Genomic DNA, 12,310 nt, shown 5'->3' with positions numbered 1-12,310 from the left:
CACATCGGAAAAGTCTAAGGATATTTCAGTATATCTCGCATGAAAAATCGCATATTGCTTTTATCTCAAGTTTTTTGCAGACTATCAATTGAAATCATCATGCGGAATGAATTTTGGTTGTATACATATGCTAGCCAAGAAAATATGGGAGATATGATAAAAATAAAAAAAAATGAATGTCGCAGTTAAAATTTCTGTATTTGATTTTAATCATTTCATGCATTCGTTTGATCGATTTTGGGTTATAACATCGACAATATTTTTCTATCAACTTCTTTTTATTATGGAACGACATCATTTAACTTTGGAAGAGATGAATCGAGTGGTTGGTTTACTTGAAGGGGGCATGAGACAAGTCGATGCAGCTGAGCGAATGGGTGTTTCACAAAGTGTTATAAGTCGTTTGTGGAGGCGTTTCAGAACAACTGGAAATCCTGCCGAAAATCATCCAGGACGTGGACGTTGTACAACTGCTATTCAAGACAGATTTTTGGTTTTGACCGCCCGAAGGCAACCCACTATAACGGCTCCTGAGTTGGTTATGGAATTTCAACGGGCTCATAATTTGACCATTGGGCGAGATACTGTGAGGAATCGTCTTCATGAAGCCGATCTTCATTCCCGACGGCCCATTAGGTGTCCACCACTTTCCAGAGGAAATCGCGCTGCAAGATTGAATTGGTGTCGTGAGTTTCAAAATTGGGGTGTCAATGAGTGGTCCACAGTTTTATTCACAGATGAATCAAGATTCGGATATCATCCAGATTCTCGTCGAATAAGACTATGGAGACGATCTGGTAATTTAGAACGCTTGAGACACGTCCAGGAAGTACACCGTTATAGAGGTGGTACAATTATGGTGTGGGGAGGAATTTCCATTGGACGTAGAACAGAGCTCGTTTTTCCTGATGGTTTTCTAAGAGCTCAGCAATATTTGGAAAATATTCTGCAACCAATTGTACAACCTTATGCAGAAGCTGTTGGTGAAAACTTCCATTTGATGCATGACAATGCTCGTCCCCATACCGCTCGTATTGTGACACAATGGTTGGATAATGAGGGAATTGATGTTTTGCCATGGCCAGCACAATCTCCGGACCTGAATCCGATAGAACATGTATGGGACATGCTTCAAAGAAGGATTACGCCAAATATGGGAAACGTCCAAAATGTTTTAGAATTCAGGGAGCTTCTGACAGCTGAATGGACAAATTTAAAACAGGAAGACCTAAACAATCTGATTTTGTCTATGAATCGTAGGTGTAGAGCCGTAATTAATCAACGAGGAGGCCACACATTGTATTAAATGCCAAACTTGAATTGATTTTCGATAAAAAATTACTAAGAATAATTACTATGTTTTTCGCAATTTAGAGACTTCGATTTTTTTCAGTTTTTCACTTTTTCATTATAAAAATTTCGGTTTATTTGAAGTATATAAACAATTATTGAATACATCTATACATAATTTCCTCGAATTTTCTTTCATTTAACTCAAAACCAATCATTTCGAAGAATATCCTAGACTTTTCCGATGTGTGTATTTTCATACTAAAATTAAAATAATTCTTCGTAGAGATCCTTCTCTATTTCTCTGATTCTTGGTGTTAATTTTTGCAGATCTTTCTCATTGTTGTGTAAGGATGCATTTAGATGGAAATTTAGTTTCAACTTCTTCATTCCCCGGTAATTTCAATAACACTAAGAAAGGAACAGCTTTTCTGCTCGTCAACGAAATCTACATCTGCGTTCTGAGCATTTTCGCTTGTATCACAATTTTTTTGCCTTCAGGTATTTGCATTAAAGCGATGAATATTCAGTAGATGTATAATAAATGGAGCACTTGGGTATCCGAAAAGCGATGAAGTTCTTGAATTATGCAGTGACAAATTGAGTTCCCAGCTTGACCTGGAAATAGGAAAAAATTGCCTACAAGATGATACAAAAAAAATTCATCTGCATTGTTTGTCCGAACTGTTTGATGCCCTATTATTGAATAAGTAAGCATCATTAAATTGATATTCCTAATGCCATGGAGCTCTCAAGAATTCAGAACTCCACAGCTGAAATTTTTATGGAATTCCTTACCACCAGAGAGTAATAAACATAGATAGAGGAAGTATACGCAATTTTTACATGTCCCCAACATGGTTAGATTACGTTGTCGGATTGTGATATATTTTCAAATCCACAATTCTACTATATCATTATGAATGTATATTATATTGAATGAAATATATATATTTTAGTGATTCTCGATTGAATATGCAAATTTAAATATTTGAAATCCGATATTTTCCGTAATTGTCGAATTTATAATAAGCAGAATATTTATTATTTTCTGTATCTACCTGCTGAAATCCAAGGTTTGGCAACTTTTGCTCTTCTAGTGTAATTGGTTTTTTCACGTCGTTTGGCGCGCTTGAAGTTTGTTTTCTGAATTTCTGATATATTTAGGTATTTATTTCAATATATTTTGAGTTATTTTGGAACGTTGATTCACTATGGGACATAAACGGGAAATGTAGCCTGCTCGAAGCAATAAGGATTTCCCATAATGGAAAGCTCCTTCCTGGGAACTGGGTTGGACATATGAGGATACTGAATCAACTAGATTCAAACCTCCTCGCAAAACCACCAGATATTATGCCAACCACCTACGATTTCGAAACGCCCTTTGAAACGGTTATAAATGACCGTCATAGTGCAATAAGTTTCATAAATCGTCTGGACAAAAAGTCATCCATATGGTTTACAGATGGATCAAAAACAGAGAAGGGCACCGGCATTGGGATATATGGACCTAGACTGAGGATCTCTAAAGCCCTGGGAAGTGAGCCCTCGATTCTACAGACCGAGATAATGGCTGTTTATGTATGTGCCCAGGAGTGTCTCAAAATGAACCTCAAAGGGGCGCATATCTACATCACCACGGACAGCCAAACCACGCTGAGATCCCTGGAATCGTGCTGTCAGGGGTCTCTGCTGACTTGGGAGTGCCGTAACACCATAAAGCAACTGGCCAGAGGAAATAAGGTGACTCTACTATGGGTACCAGGGCATTGTGGGGTTGAAGGAAATGAGAGAGCGGACGAGCTTGCAAAAAGTGCATCTAGGCTAAGACCTGCTGGACCTGAGCCTTTCTGTGGGATAGGAAAAGATCAATACAAAGCTGCGGTCCAGCTATGGGAGTTGAACAGTAGGACAATCCACTGGACTAACACTCCTAGACTTGCTCAGGCAAAGAAATTCGTGAAGATTTCACCTACTTACACCAGAAAGCTCCTGAAGCTGTCACGAGCGGAGCTTCGGATGATGGTGGGACTGCTGACGGGGCACTGTCGGTACAAACATCATTTGTACCGTATGGGTAAGTCAGCAGACGAGATTTGCAGGCTCTGTGGATCGAAAGTAGAAACGGCTGAACACTTGATATGCAAGTGTCCAGAGCTGGCTGGCCCAAGAACCATTCACATGGGCAAGCCGGTCCTGGATACCAGAGAGGTAATGGCCAAGGCCCCTAGGGAGGTTGTCAATTTTATTAACGTCGTTGACGACCTCCCTGGGTTTCTATGAATGAGTAGGGTAGTGAACAAAAGATCTGCATGGTCGCAGTTCCCGGAAGGCTTACCGAAGCAAAACGACCCCAGTTCAAATAATAATAATAATGGGACATAAGAAGTGCATTCTTTGTGGAAAAACTCGCGAATAGAGTGAAATATCGTATCACTGATATGTTTTCATTTCCGCACGCTTCATGTCAGATTTGATAGGTCATGTTGGGGACAAATAAAAATTAATTTTTATTGCCAGTATTTCAGGTGCTATTCCAAAAAAGAACATTGGTGTGAATCACCCTTCATAAAAAATATATCTACCATTATTCAAAAATTTTCGTGTCATAAGTATTCCCATCATCACTCAGTCCAGACATGACCTGCCAATAAATCTGATGTAGACAAGCAATTTCAGTAGTGGGAACTCTCGATCCGTGACAAACATGAACAAACTGGTCGCAAAAACACCATAAATCTCCGCCAGCTTACTGTGAAAACTGGGATTAACATAATGACATTGTGAAGTGAAGAGGAAAACATTTTTTATTGGAACTGATATCGAACCGAACATTTTGAGCCTATATTTTGTGTACGGAAAAGGCATGACACATTAAATATCAGTGTCGAAATATGACAATTTGGAAACTTTAAACCGATCAGTTGACATGAAGTGATATTGCTATAGCCATAGAGTAATAAATATAGATAGAGGGAGTATTCGCAATTTTTACATGTCCCCAACATGGTTAGATTACGTTGTCGGATTGTGATATAGTTTCAAATTCACAATTTTACTATATCGTTATGAATGAATATTATATTGAATGATATTTATTTATTTGAGTGATTCCCGATTAAATATGCAAATTTCAATATTTGGAATCCGATATTTTTCCTAATTGTTGAGTTTATAATAAGCAGAATATTTATTATTTTCTGTACATAGCTGCTGAAATTCAAGGCTTGGCAACTTTTGCTCTCCTAGTGTCATCGGTTGTTTCTCGTCGTTTGGAGCGCTTGAAGTTTGTTTTCTGAATTTCTGATATATTTAGGTATTTATTTCAATATATTTTGAGTTATTATGAAACGTTGATTCACTATGGGACATAAGAATTGCGTTCTTTGTGGAGAAACTCGCGACTTGAGTGAAATATCGTATCACTGATATGTTTTCATTTCCGCGCGCTTCATGTCCAATTTGATGGTTCATGTTGGAGACAAAATTTGGTTACTGAAAATGACATAAGCTCCCTCTATCTATGTTTATTACTCTAAGCGCACAACCAAAATCATATGGAATCGCCCAGTTATTTCGTGAAATAGAATTGAATTTGAAAAGAGTAATTGCGGAGAAAAGAGCAGTTTTTCAAATCGAGTTTTATACTAAAGTATAATGAAAATTATTGCAATTTTGCTTTAAGTAGAACAATTAATGAGAAATGTAGATTTCTATAGAAGTAATTTCTATGAATAAAATTATAATTTTACCAGAAATAATGATAATTAAATTTAAAGAGATGAATCGTAATAAACATGAGAGCAAGCTACACACCTAGGTACTATTGACTTACCTACTGGTGTTCATGAGGTCAGAAAATAGAAATTTGTACCTTTTGATTGGTTGGCTGGATCTGAGAGCATTTTTCAATTTGCATTGTTTCCAGAATAAATGAAATATCTGATTACGGATCTCGAATTTTGGAATGAGTTTTTATCATAAATTCGGCTCCGTTATGTCAACAATCTCTAACCAAAATAGGTAGCCTGTTTCAAAAGTTAGATTCGTTCGAAATTTCTACAAATTATCAAAAACACTCTGTATCTCGGAAACCAGGGTTCTGAGGTGACTTAAAAATTTCCTCTTTCTTCAACTGTGAGTAGTCACCAATTATGTATATCACATCATTCGAGAATTTTCTGAACTCCACTCAAAATAACACTTCACTCAATAACTCCATGTAAAAACAGATTTTTTCTTTAAAATTCGACTTACCTACTTGGTTAACATAATCACCTTCGATAGTGGATAGATGAACTCCAGCATTCATTTAACTTTTCAAAACCCATTCTGTATTATTAGATCCTGATTTCTTCCCCTTGGGCCTTTTTAGAGGTCTGTAAAAAGCCAATAATCACTAGGGAGTAGATCTGGAGATTTAGGAGGTTACTCAAGCAGCAGTTTTAAGCGCAATTCGTTCAAATTGAAGACCATGGATTCCATCGATTTGTAACTAGTAGTATTGTCAGTTTTTATCCGTTTATCAAACAACAAAAATGAAACATCACTCAAACTTCAATATCACGCTTCAGCCTCAACTCTTTGTCCCGAAATTTTCAGCAATTATACTCCGATACATCAGCTATGGATCTGGACTGAACCAAACCCAATCCAAATAAAATATGGAAACCTCGTCGAAATTATAAAGTACTCCAAATGATTTACGATACCGAGATTTATTAGTCGATATATTTCCATGTTGTATATTATTTCAGGCAGAAACGATGATTGAAACGTGTAGGTCTATAAGCAGATTTAGGATATACGGAATGCGTTTCATCTATTCAGTATACGATATGTACGTTGGTGAAGTGTATCTTCCGCGATTCGGAATTTGGTTACTTCAGGGAATGCGCGAAGTGAACCCACAAGATGGACGAGTGAGCCATGTTTTTTAACAACTACTTTTTCAGTGAGTTCAACAATGATAATCGATAAATTCTAGAAATAGCCTTGAGAAATTTCACAGCATTCCTACTGTTTTTTTCGATACTAGCATCGAGAATTCAAGAGAAGCGCTGACTTGGCGTCAGCAGCTTCAGAGCGCTCTTTTATCTATACGCCCGTAGAGCCCACAGCGTTGTAGATATTTGAGTTATTTTAGTATCAATGTTGTTTAGGGATTCATCAAGCCAAGTAGCTTGACATTTTAACCAACTACTTGACTTGAAAATCAAGCTCGTGAAAAATTACATCCTCAAGATTGACTCGACTTTATTTTAGATATTTATTGCTTGACTTGATATGAAGATACTTGATATTACTTGAGCATGGTATGCACGCGTCGCATGGCATATATTTCTGCAATCTCATGCGCGCCTAGACTAAATAAGGGGATTCCTCGAGCACCGAGAGACTGAAGCATTCGCCAGTGTGACTTTATTAGTAGTTTTCTCACATTTCTTTGAAATCTATTGGTAGATTTTGGTAGTTTTAGAAATCTCTTTCCAAACTTGGCCAAAATGGCCAAGGATTTTTTATCAAAGCCAGCATCATCAGCTCCTGTTGAAAGACAATTTTCCAGAGCTGCTCTCACAGTTACAAAAACCCGCAATAGGTTAGGAGACAAATCTATAAGATGCCTCATTTGTCTTAGATCCTGGATGGAAAATTATGGAATCAATCAAAGCATGGAAGTTTTTTAATATTAAGAAACTTTCTTTATTATTCTTTATTTTGTTATGATTAATAGTGATTTAATTTATGTTTCTATTCCAAAAAAATTGATATTCTCAATACAATAAGTTTAATAAATGAAAGTGTTTTTTGCAAGGTTCCTTCTAATTTCATCATTTTTTTATTGATACACAATAAAACTGCTTAAAATCAAGTAGCTTGATATGATTCAAGTACTTGATAAATAAATACTTGAATTGACTTGAGATTGAAAAACTACTACTTGACTTGAGCTTGAAATCAAGTCAAGCTCAAGCTAGATACCCCTAGATGGGGGTTTCTGATCATACGATCGTTTCAAAAGTTGACACAAGCATTCGAGTATAGTTATTTATAATACAAGTGCAGAAGGCATTGGTATTCTTCCACGAGTTCAAAATTCAAAAACGAGCCACGAAGTGGCGAGTTTTGGAATGAACGAGTGGTAGAATGAGCCTTCTGTACGAGTATTATACATTATTTTCTCTAATTCATTGCATTTTCATTGAAATTAATGAAATATTTCCATAAAAATATTTTAGTGATTTTTGCATTGAAAAATGTTGGTTGGCAGAACTGATTTCTTTAAGGCAAATTGATGAATTGACAGATAAAGCCGTGGCGGAAAGTTCGGAGTACCAACATAGAATAATAAAATATAACCATGAAAACTGTGCGTTTCTGATATATTCTCGCACGATTTTGTTCTACAAGATGTGGAAGAATGAACGGAATAACCACAGAATTAGAGAATAGTTATTTATAATACAAGTGCAGAAGGCATTGATATTCTCCCACGAGTTCAAAATTCAAAAACGAGCCACGAAGTGGCGAGTTTTGGAATGAACGAGTGGTAGAATGAGCCTTCTGTACGAGTATTATACATTATTTTCTCTAATTCATTGCATTTTCATTGAAATTAATGAAATATTTCCATAAATATATTTTAGTGATTTTTGCATTGAAAAATGTTGGTTGGCAGAACTGATTTCTTTAAGGCAATTTGATGAATTGACAGATAAAGCCGTAGCGGAAAGTTCGGAGTACCAACATAGAATAATAAAATATAACCATGAAAACTGTGCGTTTCTGATATATTCTCGCACGATTTTGTTCTACAAGATGTGGAAGAATGAACGGAATAACCACAGAATTAGAGAAACTATTTTCTCTAATTCTGTGGCTAATCCGTTCATTCGGTCACATCCTGTAGTTCAAACTTGGTCGGATCTATTTTCATAAAAATATTAGTTTTTTTTCGATATTCCTAATGAATTCTCTGGAACTCCAATTACATTTGATTATGTATCAACTCAACAACTTCGATATGATTATAGTAACTGAGTAGATAATTATTTTCGATCAGACTGTAACAATTTTTTCTTATATAAGAGGTAGTCATAACTTCTAGTGCCACGAAAAGTTCGAGTTTTTTGATGTTTTTTGTTTTCTTTGTTGAGAGCGCTTTCAACCGTACCTATGTATATCAAACTCTTGTTAAAAGTAAACTGCCAGTGTAGTATGGAATCCTTTTCATAAAAATTACTTTGATTGTATTGAAAGGGTACAAAGAAAATTAATTAAATTCCTTTTCCTGAAAAAACATGGTTCTGATCCAGGTAGGAACTACAGTTCTACACTCCTGAATTGTACACAATCACGTAGATTCAATATAGCTTTGCTCTTATAACTGCAATTTAGGATTTTTACCTCATTCCTTTTATCACTATTTCTATTTGAGGATAATAATTACAGAAATGTCAGTAACTATTTCTTGTCATTATCTTAGTTCAGAATAGGCATAACATATGATTTTTGGTTTGCTTGTTTTTTCCGTTCGCATGTTTATTTTTTTTCTTATCCAATTTATCTTTGAATTTCCCAGAAAATTCTTATTTTTCAGGAACAGATCTTCATTATGGATAGGAATAGTTGAATGATTGCTCTGAATATTCGAATATCCATTGATTTTATCATTCGAAAAAATGTTCCCGACTATTAATGAATATTCAACTATCAATGAATAAAACGCGTCTGAAATAGTTTGAATGATACAACATAGCTTGAATATTAATGAAAATATTCATGAATAGTCCAATATTCATGAATAGCATGATCATCAGTGAATAGTTGAATATTCGCATGAATATACTCGAATGAATTGGCGAATGGATATTCGAATAGATAATTGGAAAAAACTCCAGCCCCACTCTTGAGGTTTGTTATTGAGAATCTCAAATCCTCTCGATTTCGCTAAATGGCGCCATTCTGACTGTTTCTCATGGCTTTCGTATCCCCCAATCCCCTAGTAATAATATCCCACGATGCAGTAATGTTGGATGTGTATTCAATTGATTGTTTCCGTGTTCTCAAACCATTGTTTCAATGCCCCAGTTATGCGACAGATTGGTCCAGAATAAATTTCGAAATTGCAATTGATGAATCCTTCCTTTCATTGAAAAATGAAATTCAGTTAAAGTAGAGCTTTCGTTCATTATTGAGAGGCAGTGGCGGGTAGTCAGGGACGCCAGGGTCGGTACTGCCCACCCAAGAAATCTAAACAGCATAAAATGCGAATAACATAGGTTATCCTAATCCCAATCAGTTGATTTCTCATGATTTAATAATAGGTTCGCACTTTTCTGGCAATTTTGTGCATACGCAATAACATATTTATTTTATATATAAATATAATTGGGCTGGGTCGTAAGATTTTACATCAAATTAAACTATAGATTCTCATTAAAATGAATCAATTTTCTAGATTCAGTTCAGGTAAAAAGTTTTGAACAGGGAAAAAGTTCTATGAATTCTATTGAATATTGAGATGAACAAAAATTCGTGTGAACTGAACTGAACTAAAAATGACGAATAAGTTCTATATATTTAGCACATCTTTGAATGTTATATCCAGCAACACAATACATAGCTCTCTCAACTGATGGTTCTAATATTGACATAAGTTGTGTAAAACATTTGAAAGATCGAATTACCAACACGAAATATAACTTGGATTGATAATTTTGAATCACTTTCATGTTCGCATAAACATAAACATCAGTTTTCAGTGTTCAAAGTGAAGATAAAGCCATTCATATGAATGTGTAGGCCAACAGGGATACTATCAGACAAAATTGTAATATTAAGCGAAGGCTCAAAAGCTACAGACTTTATGTCAGTGGGCTCCTAATTTTTTTTCGGAAATTCAGAAATTCTTTAACGTGCCGATAGGAGCGTTTGAGCGCCATTTGCACTCTTGGCTCTTGGAGATCAGACACACAGTTATACGTTGGCCAAGAGTTGCAAGGGTAGTCTAATAACCAAGACTTTAAGGACACATGTTTATTTAGACCTATCTTCTTAAAATGTTCTGAAAGATGTCCTTGCGGAAGCTAGATCCCATAATTCTGAAACAATCTGTTAAAAAGCGATAATTTCATTATTAGTTAATGCATTCATTATACAGCAGATATTCTCAGTAATTATAGACCAACTGATCAACGTCGTTTTTCCATTTATGAAATTCTAGGGCTGTTATCTTTCAAGATCAGTATTTTTGAAGTACCTACTCAGATTTAAGATCTTTGCTATTCATATTGAATTCATTTCAAGTCACTCGTATTGCAGTTTTGAATTTTGAAGAGATTTCTAATAAGGGGTTTTTTTTTAGAGCTATAGAACTTCAAATTGCAATAAAACAACGATGGATTATTCGATTGACACGAATTTCATTTATCCGCAAGATAATCTTGTGGCATTACATTTTAAATATGATTTCTGGCATATGACCGCCACGGCTGGCTCGGATGTAGTCCAATCTGGACGTCCAATTTTCGATGACTTTTTCCAACATTTGTGGCCGTATATCGGCAATAAGACAAGGGTTTGTGGCTTATCCGCATAGACCAATGACTTTACATAGCCCCACAGAAAGTAGTCTAGCAGTGTTACATCACAAGATCTTGGAGGCCAATTCGCAGGTCCAAAACGTGAAAGTAGGTGGTCACCAAACGTGTCTTTCAATAAATCGATTGTGGCACGAGCTGTTTGACATGTTGCGCCGTCTTGTTGGAGTCACAGCTCCTGGACATCATGGTTGTACAATTCAGGAATGAAAAAGTTAGTAATCATGGCTCTATACCGATCACCATTGACTGTAACGTTCTGGCCATCATCGTTTTTGAAGAAGTACGGACCAATGATTCCACCAGCCCATAAATCGCACCAAACAGTCAGTTTTTCTGGATGTAACGGTGTTTCGGCATACACTTGAGGATTAGCTTCACTCCAAATGCGGCAGTTTTGTTTGTTGACGTAGCCATTCAACCAGAAGTGCGCTTCATCGCTAAACAAAATAAAATGGACGTAGTGCGCGATACGTATTCCGCACAGAATCATTATTTTCGAAATAAAATTGCACTATTTGCAAGCATTGTTCAGGCGTGAGTCTATTCATGATGAATTGCCAAACCAAATTGAGAATAAATCACTTGACAGCTGTTAAATCGGTCGCCATCTTGAACAGTAATGCCAACTTAAAGTTATATACCTCGAAAAAAAACACCCGTTAGAACAATGTTAATCATGTGAAGTAATGTGTGCAGGTTTCAATTTTCTCATTGAATGAATCCTTACAATTGGATAGAGGAGTTCCTATGTAAATTCGCTTATTTCTCCAATTCCTTCCCTCCTAGCAATGCAGCTTTTCGAGTAAATGACATGCATTTCTCTAGGGCCAGCTATAACTGGAAACGCGGAGAAACATTCGACACAGAGACAAGATTTCAATTATATCCGATACTCTCAACTCATTGAATACAAAATAAACTTTTTCCATTAGGACTGTTTCGTTTGCGCCAAATTGGAGTGGAAAAACTTCAATTTTATGCATAATAATGTGATCAAACGTTGATATATGGTTTATATCCCGATAATTCCTTTCTCTAATTGGAATGAAGAAAGTTCGAGTAAGTTGAAAAGAAAATTTCTGAAAGCGAATTAATACTTTTGGTTTATTTTCATGATGATTGTGTCGATTGGAGAAATTATATCTTCCAGAAACTCTCAAAATCAGTTAATCTGAACTTCATATTCGAATCGAATTTATCTTCGAAAATGTTAACACTTTTTATAATATTCTAAAAAATCTACTCCGATAGAATACCAAAGTTCCCAAACATAGAAAAATGTGAAGTATGTCAAGTAATGTGTGCAGGTTTTTTACAAGAAGTCCTAATTTCCCTATTGAATGAATCCTCTCAATTGGATGAGTATGTAAATTCTTCTATTTCTCCAATTCATTCCCTCCTTGCAATGCAGC

General features: G+C 35.8%; 1 protein-coding gene across 2 annotated transcripts in view; it reads left to right on the top strand.

Moving 5' to 3' along the window:
• Positions 1 to 12,310, top strand: part of LOC123684502 (transient receptor potential-gamma protein) — a 138,382-nt gene that overhangs the window by 63,978 nt on the left and 62,094 nt on the right. The window contains exon 1 of one of the 2 annotated variants that reach the window (XM_045623789.1): positions 6,116 to 6,247. The exons of the other annotated variant lie outside the window; for it this stretch is intronic. Coding sequence (XP_045479745.1) covers positions 6,223 to 6,247 — 25 coding nt within the window. The 5' untranslated portion in view covers positions 6,116 to 6,222. Of the gene's footprint in view, positions 1 to 6,115; positions 6,248 to 12,310 lie in introns of those variants that run through there. 2 annotated transcript variants of the gene reach the window in all.

This window comes from Harmonia axyridis, chromosome 7, assembly GCF_914767665.1.
Source record: "Harmonia axyridis chromosome 7, icHarAxyr1.1, whole genome shotgun sequence".
Classification (NCBI taxonomy): Eukaryota; Metazoa; Arthropoda; class Insecta; order Coleoptera; family Coccinellidae; genus Harmonia; species Harmonia axyridis.
Note: the sequence above shows the minus strand (reverse complement) of the source record. Positions and strands in the feature narration are given on the sequence as shown.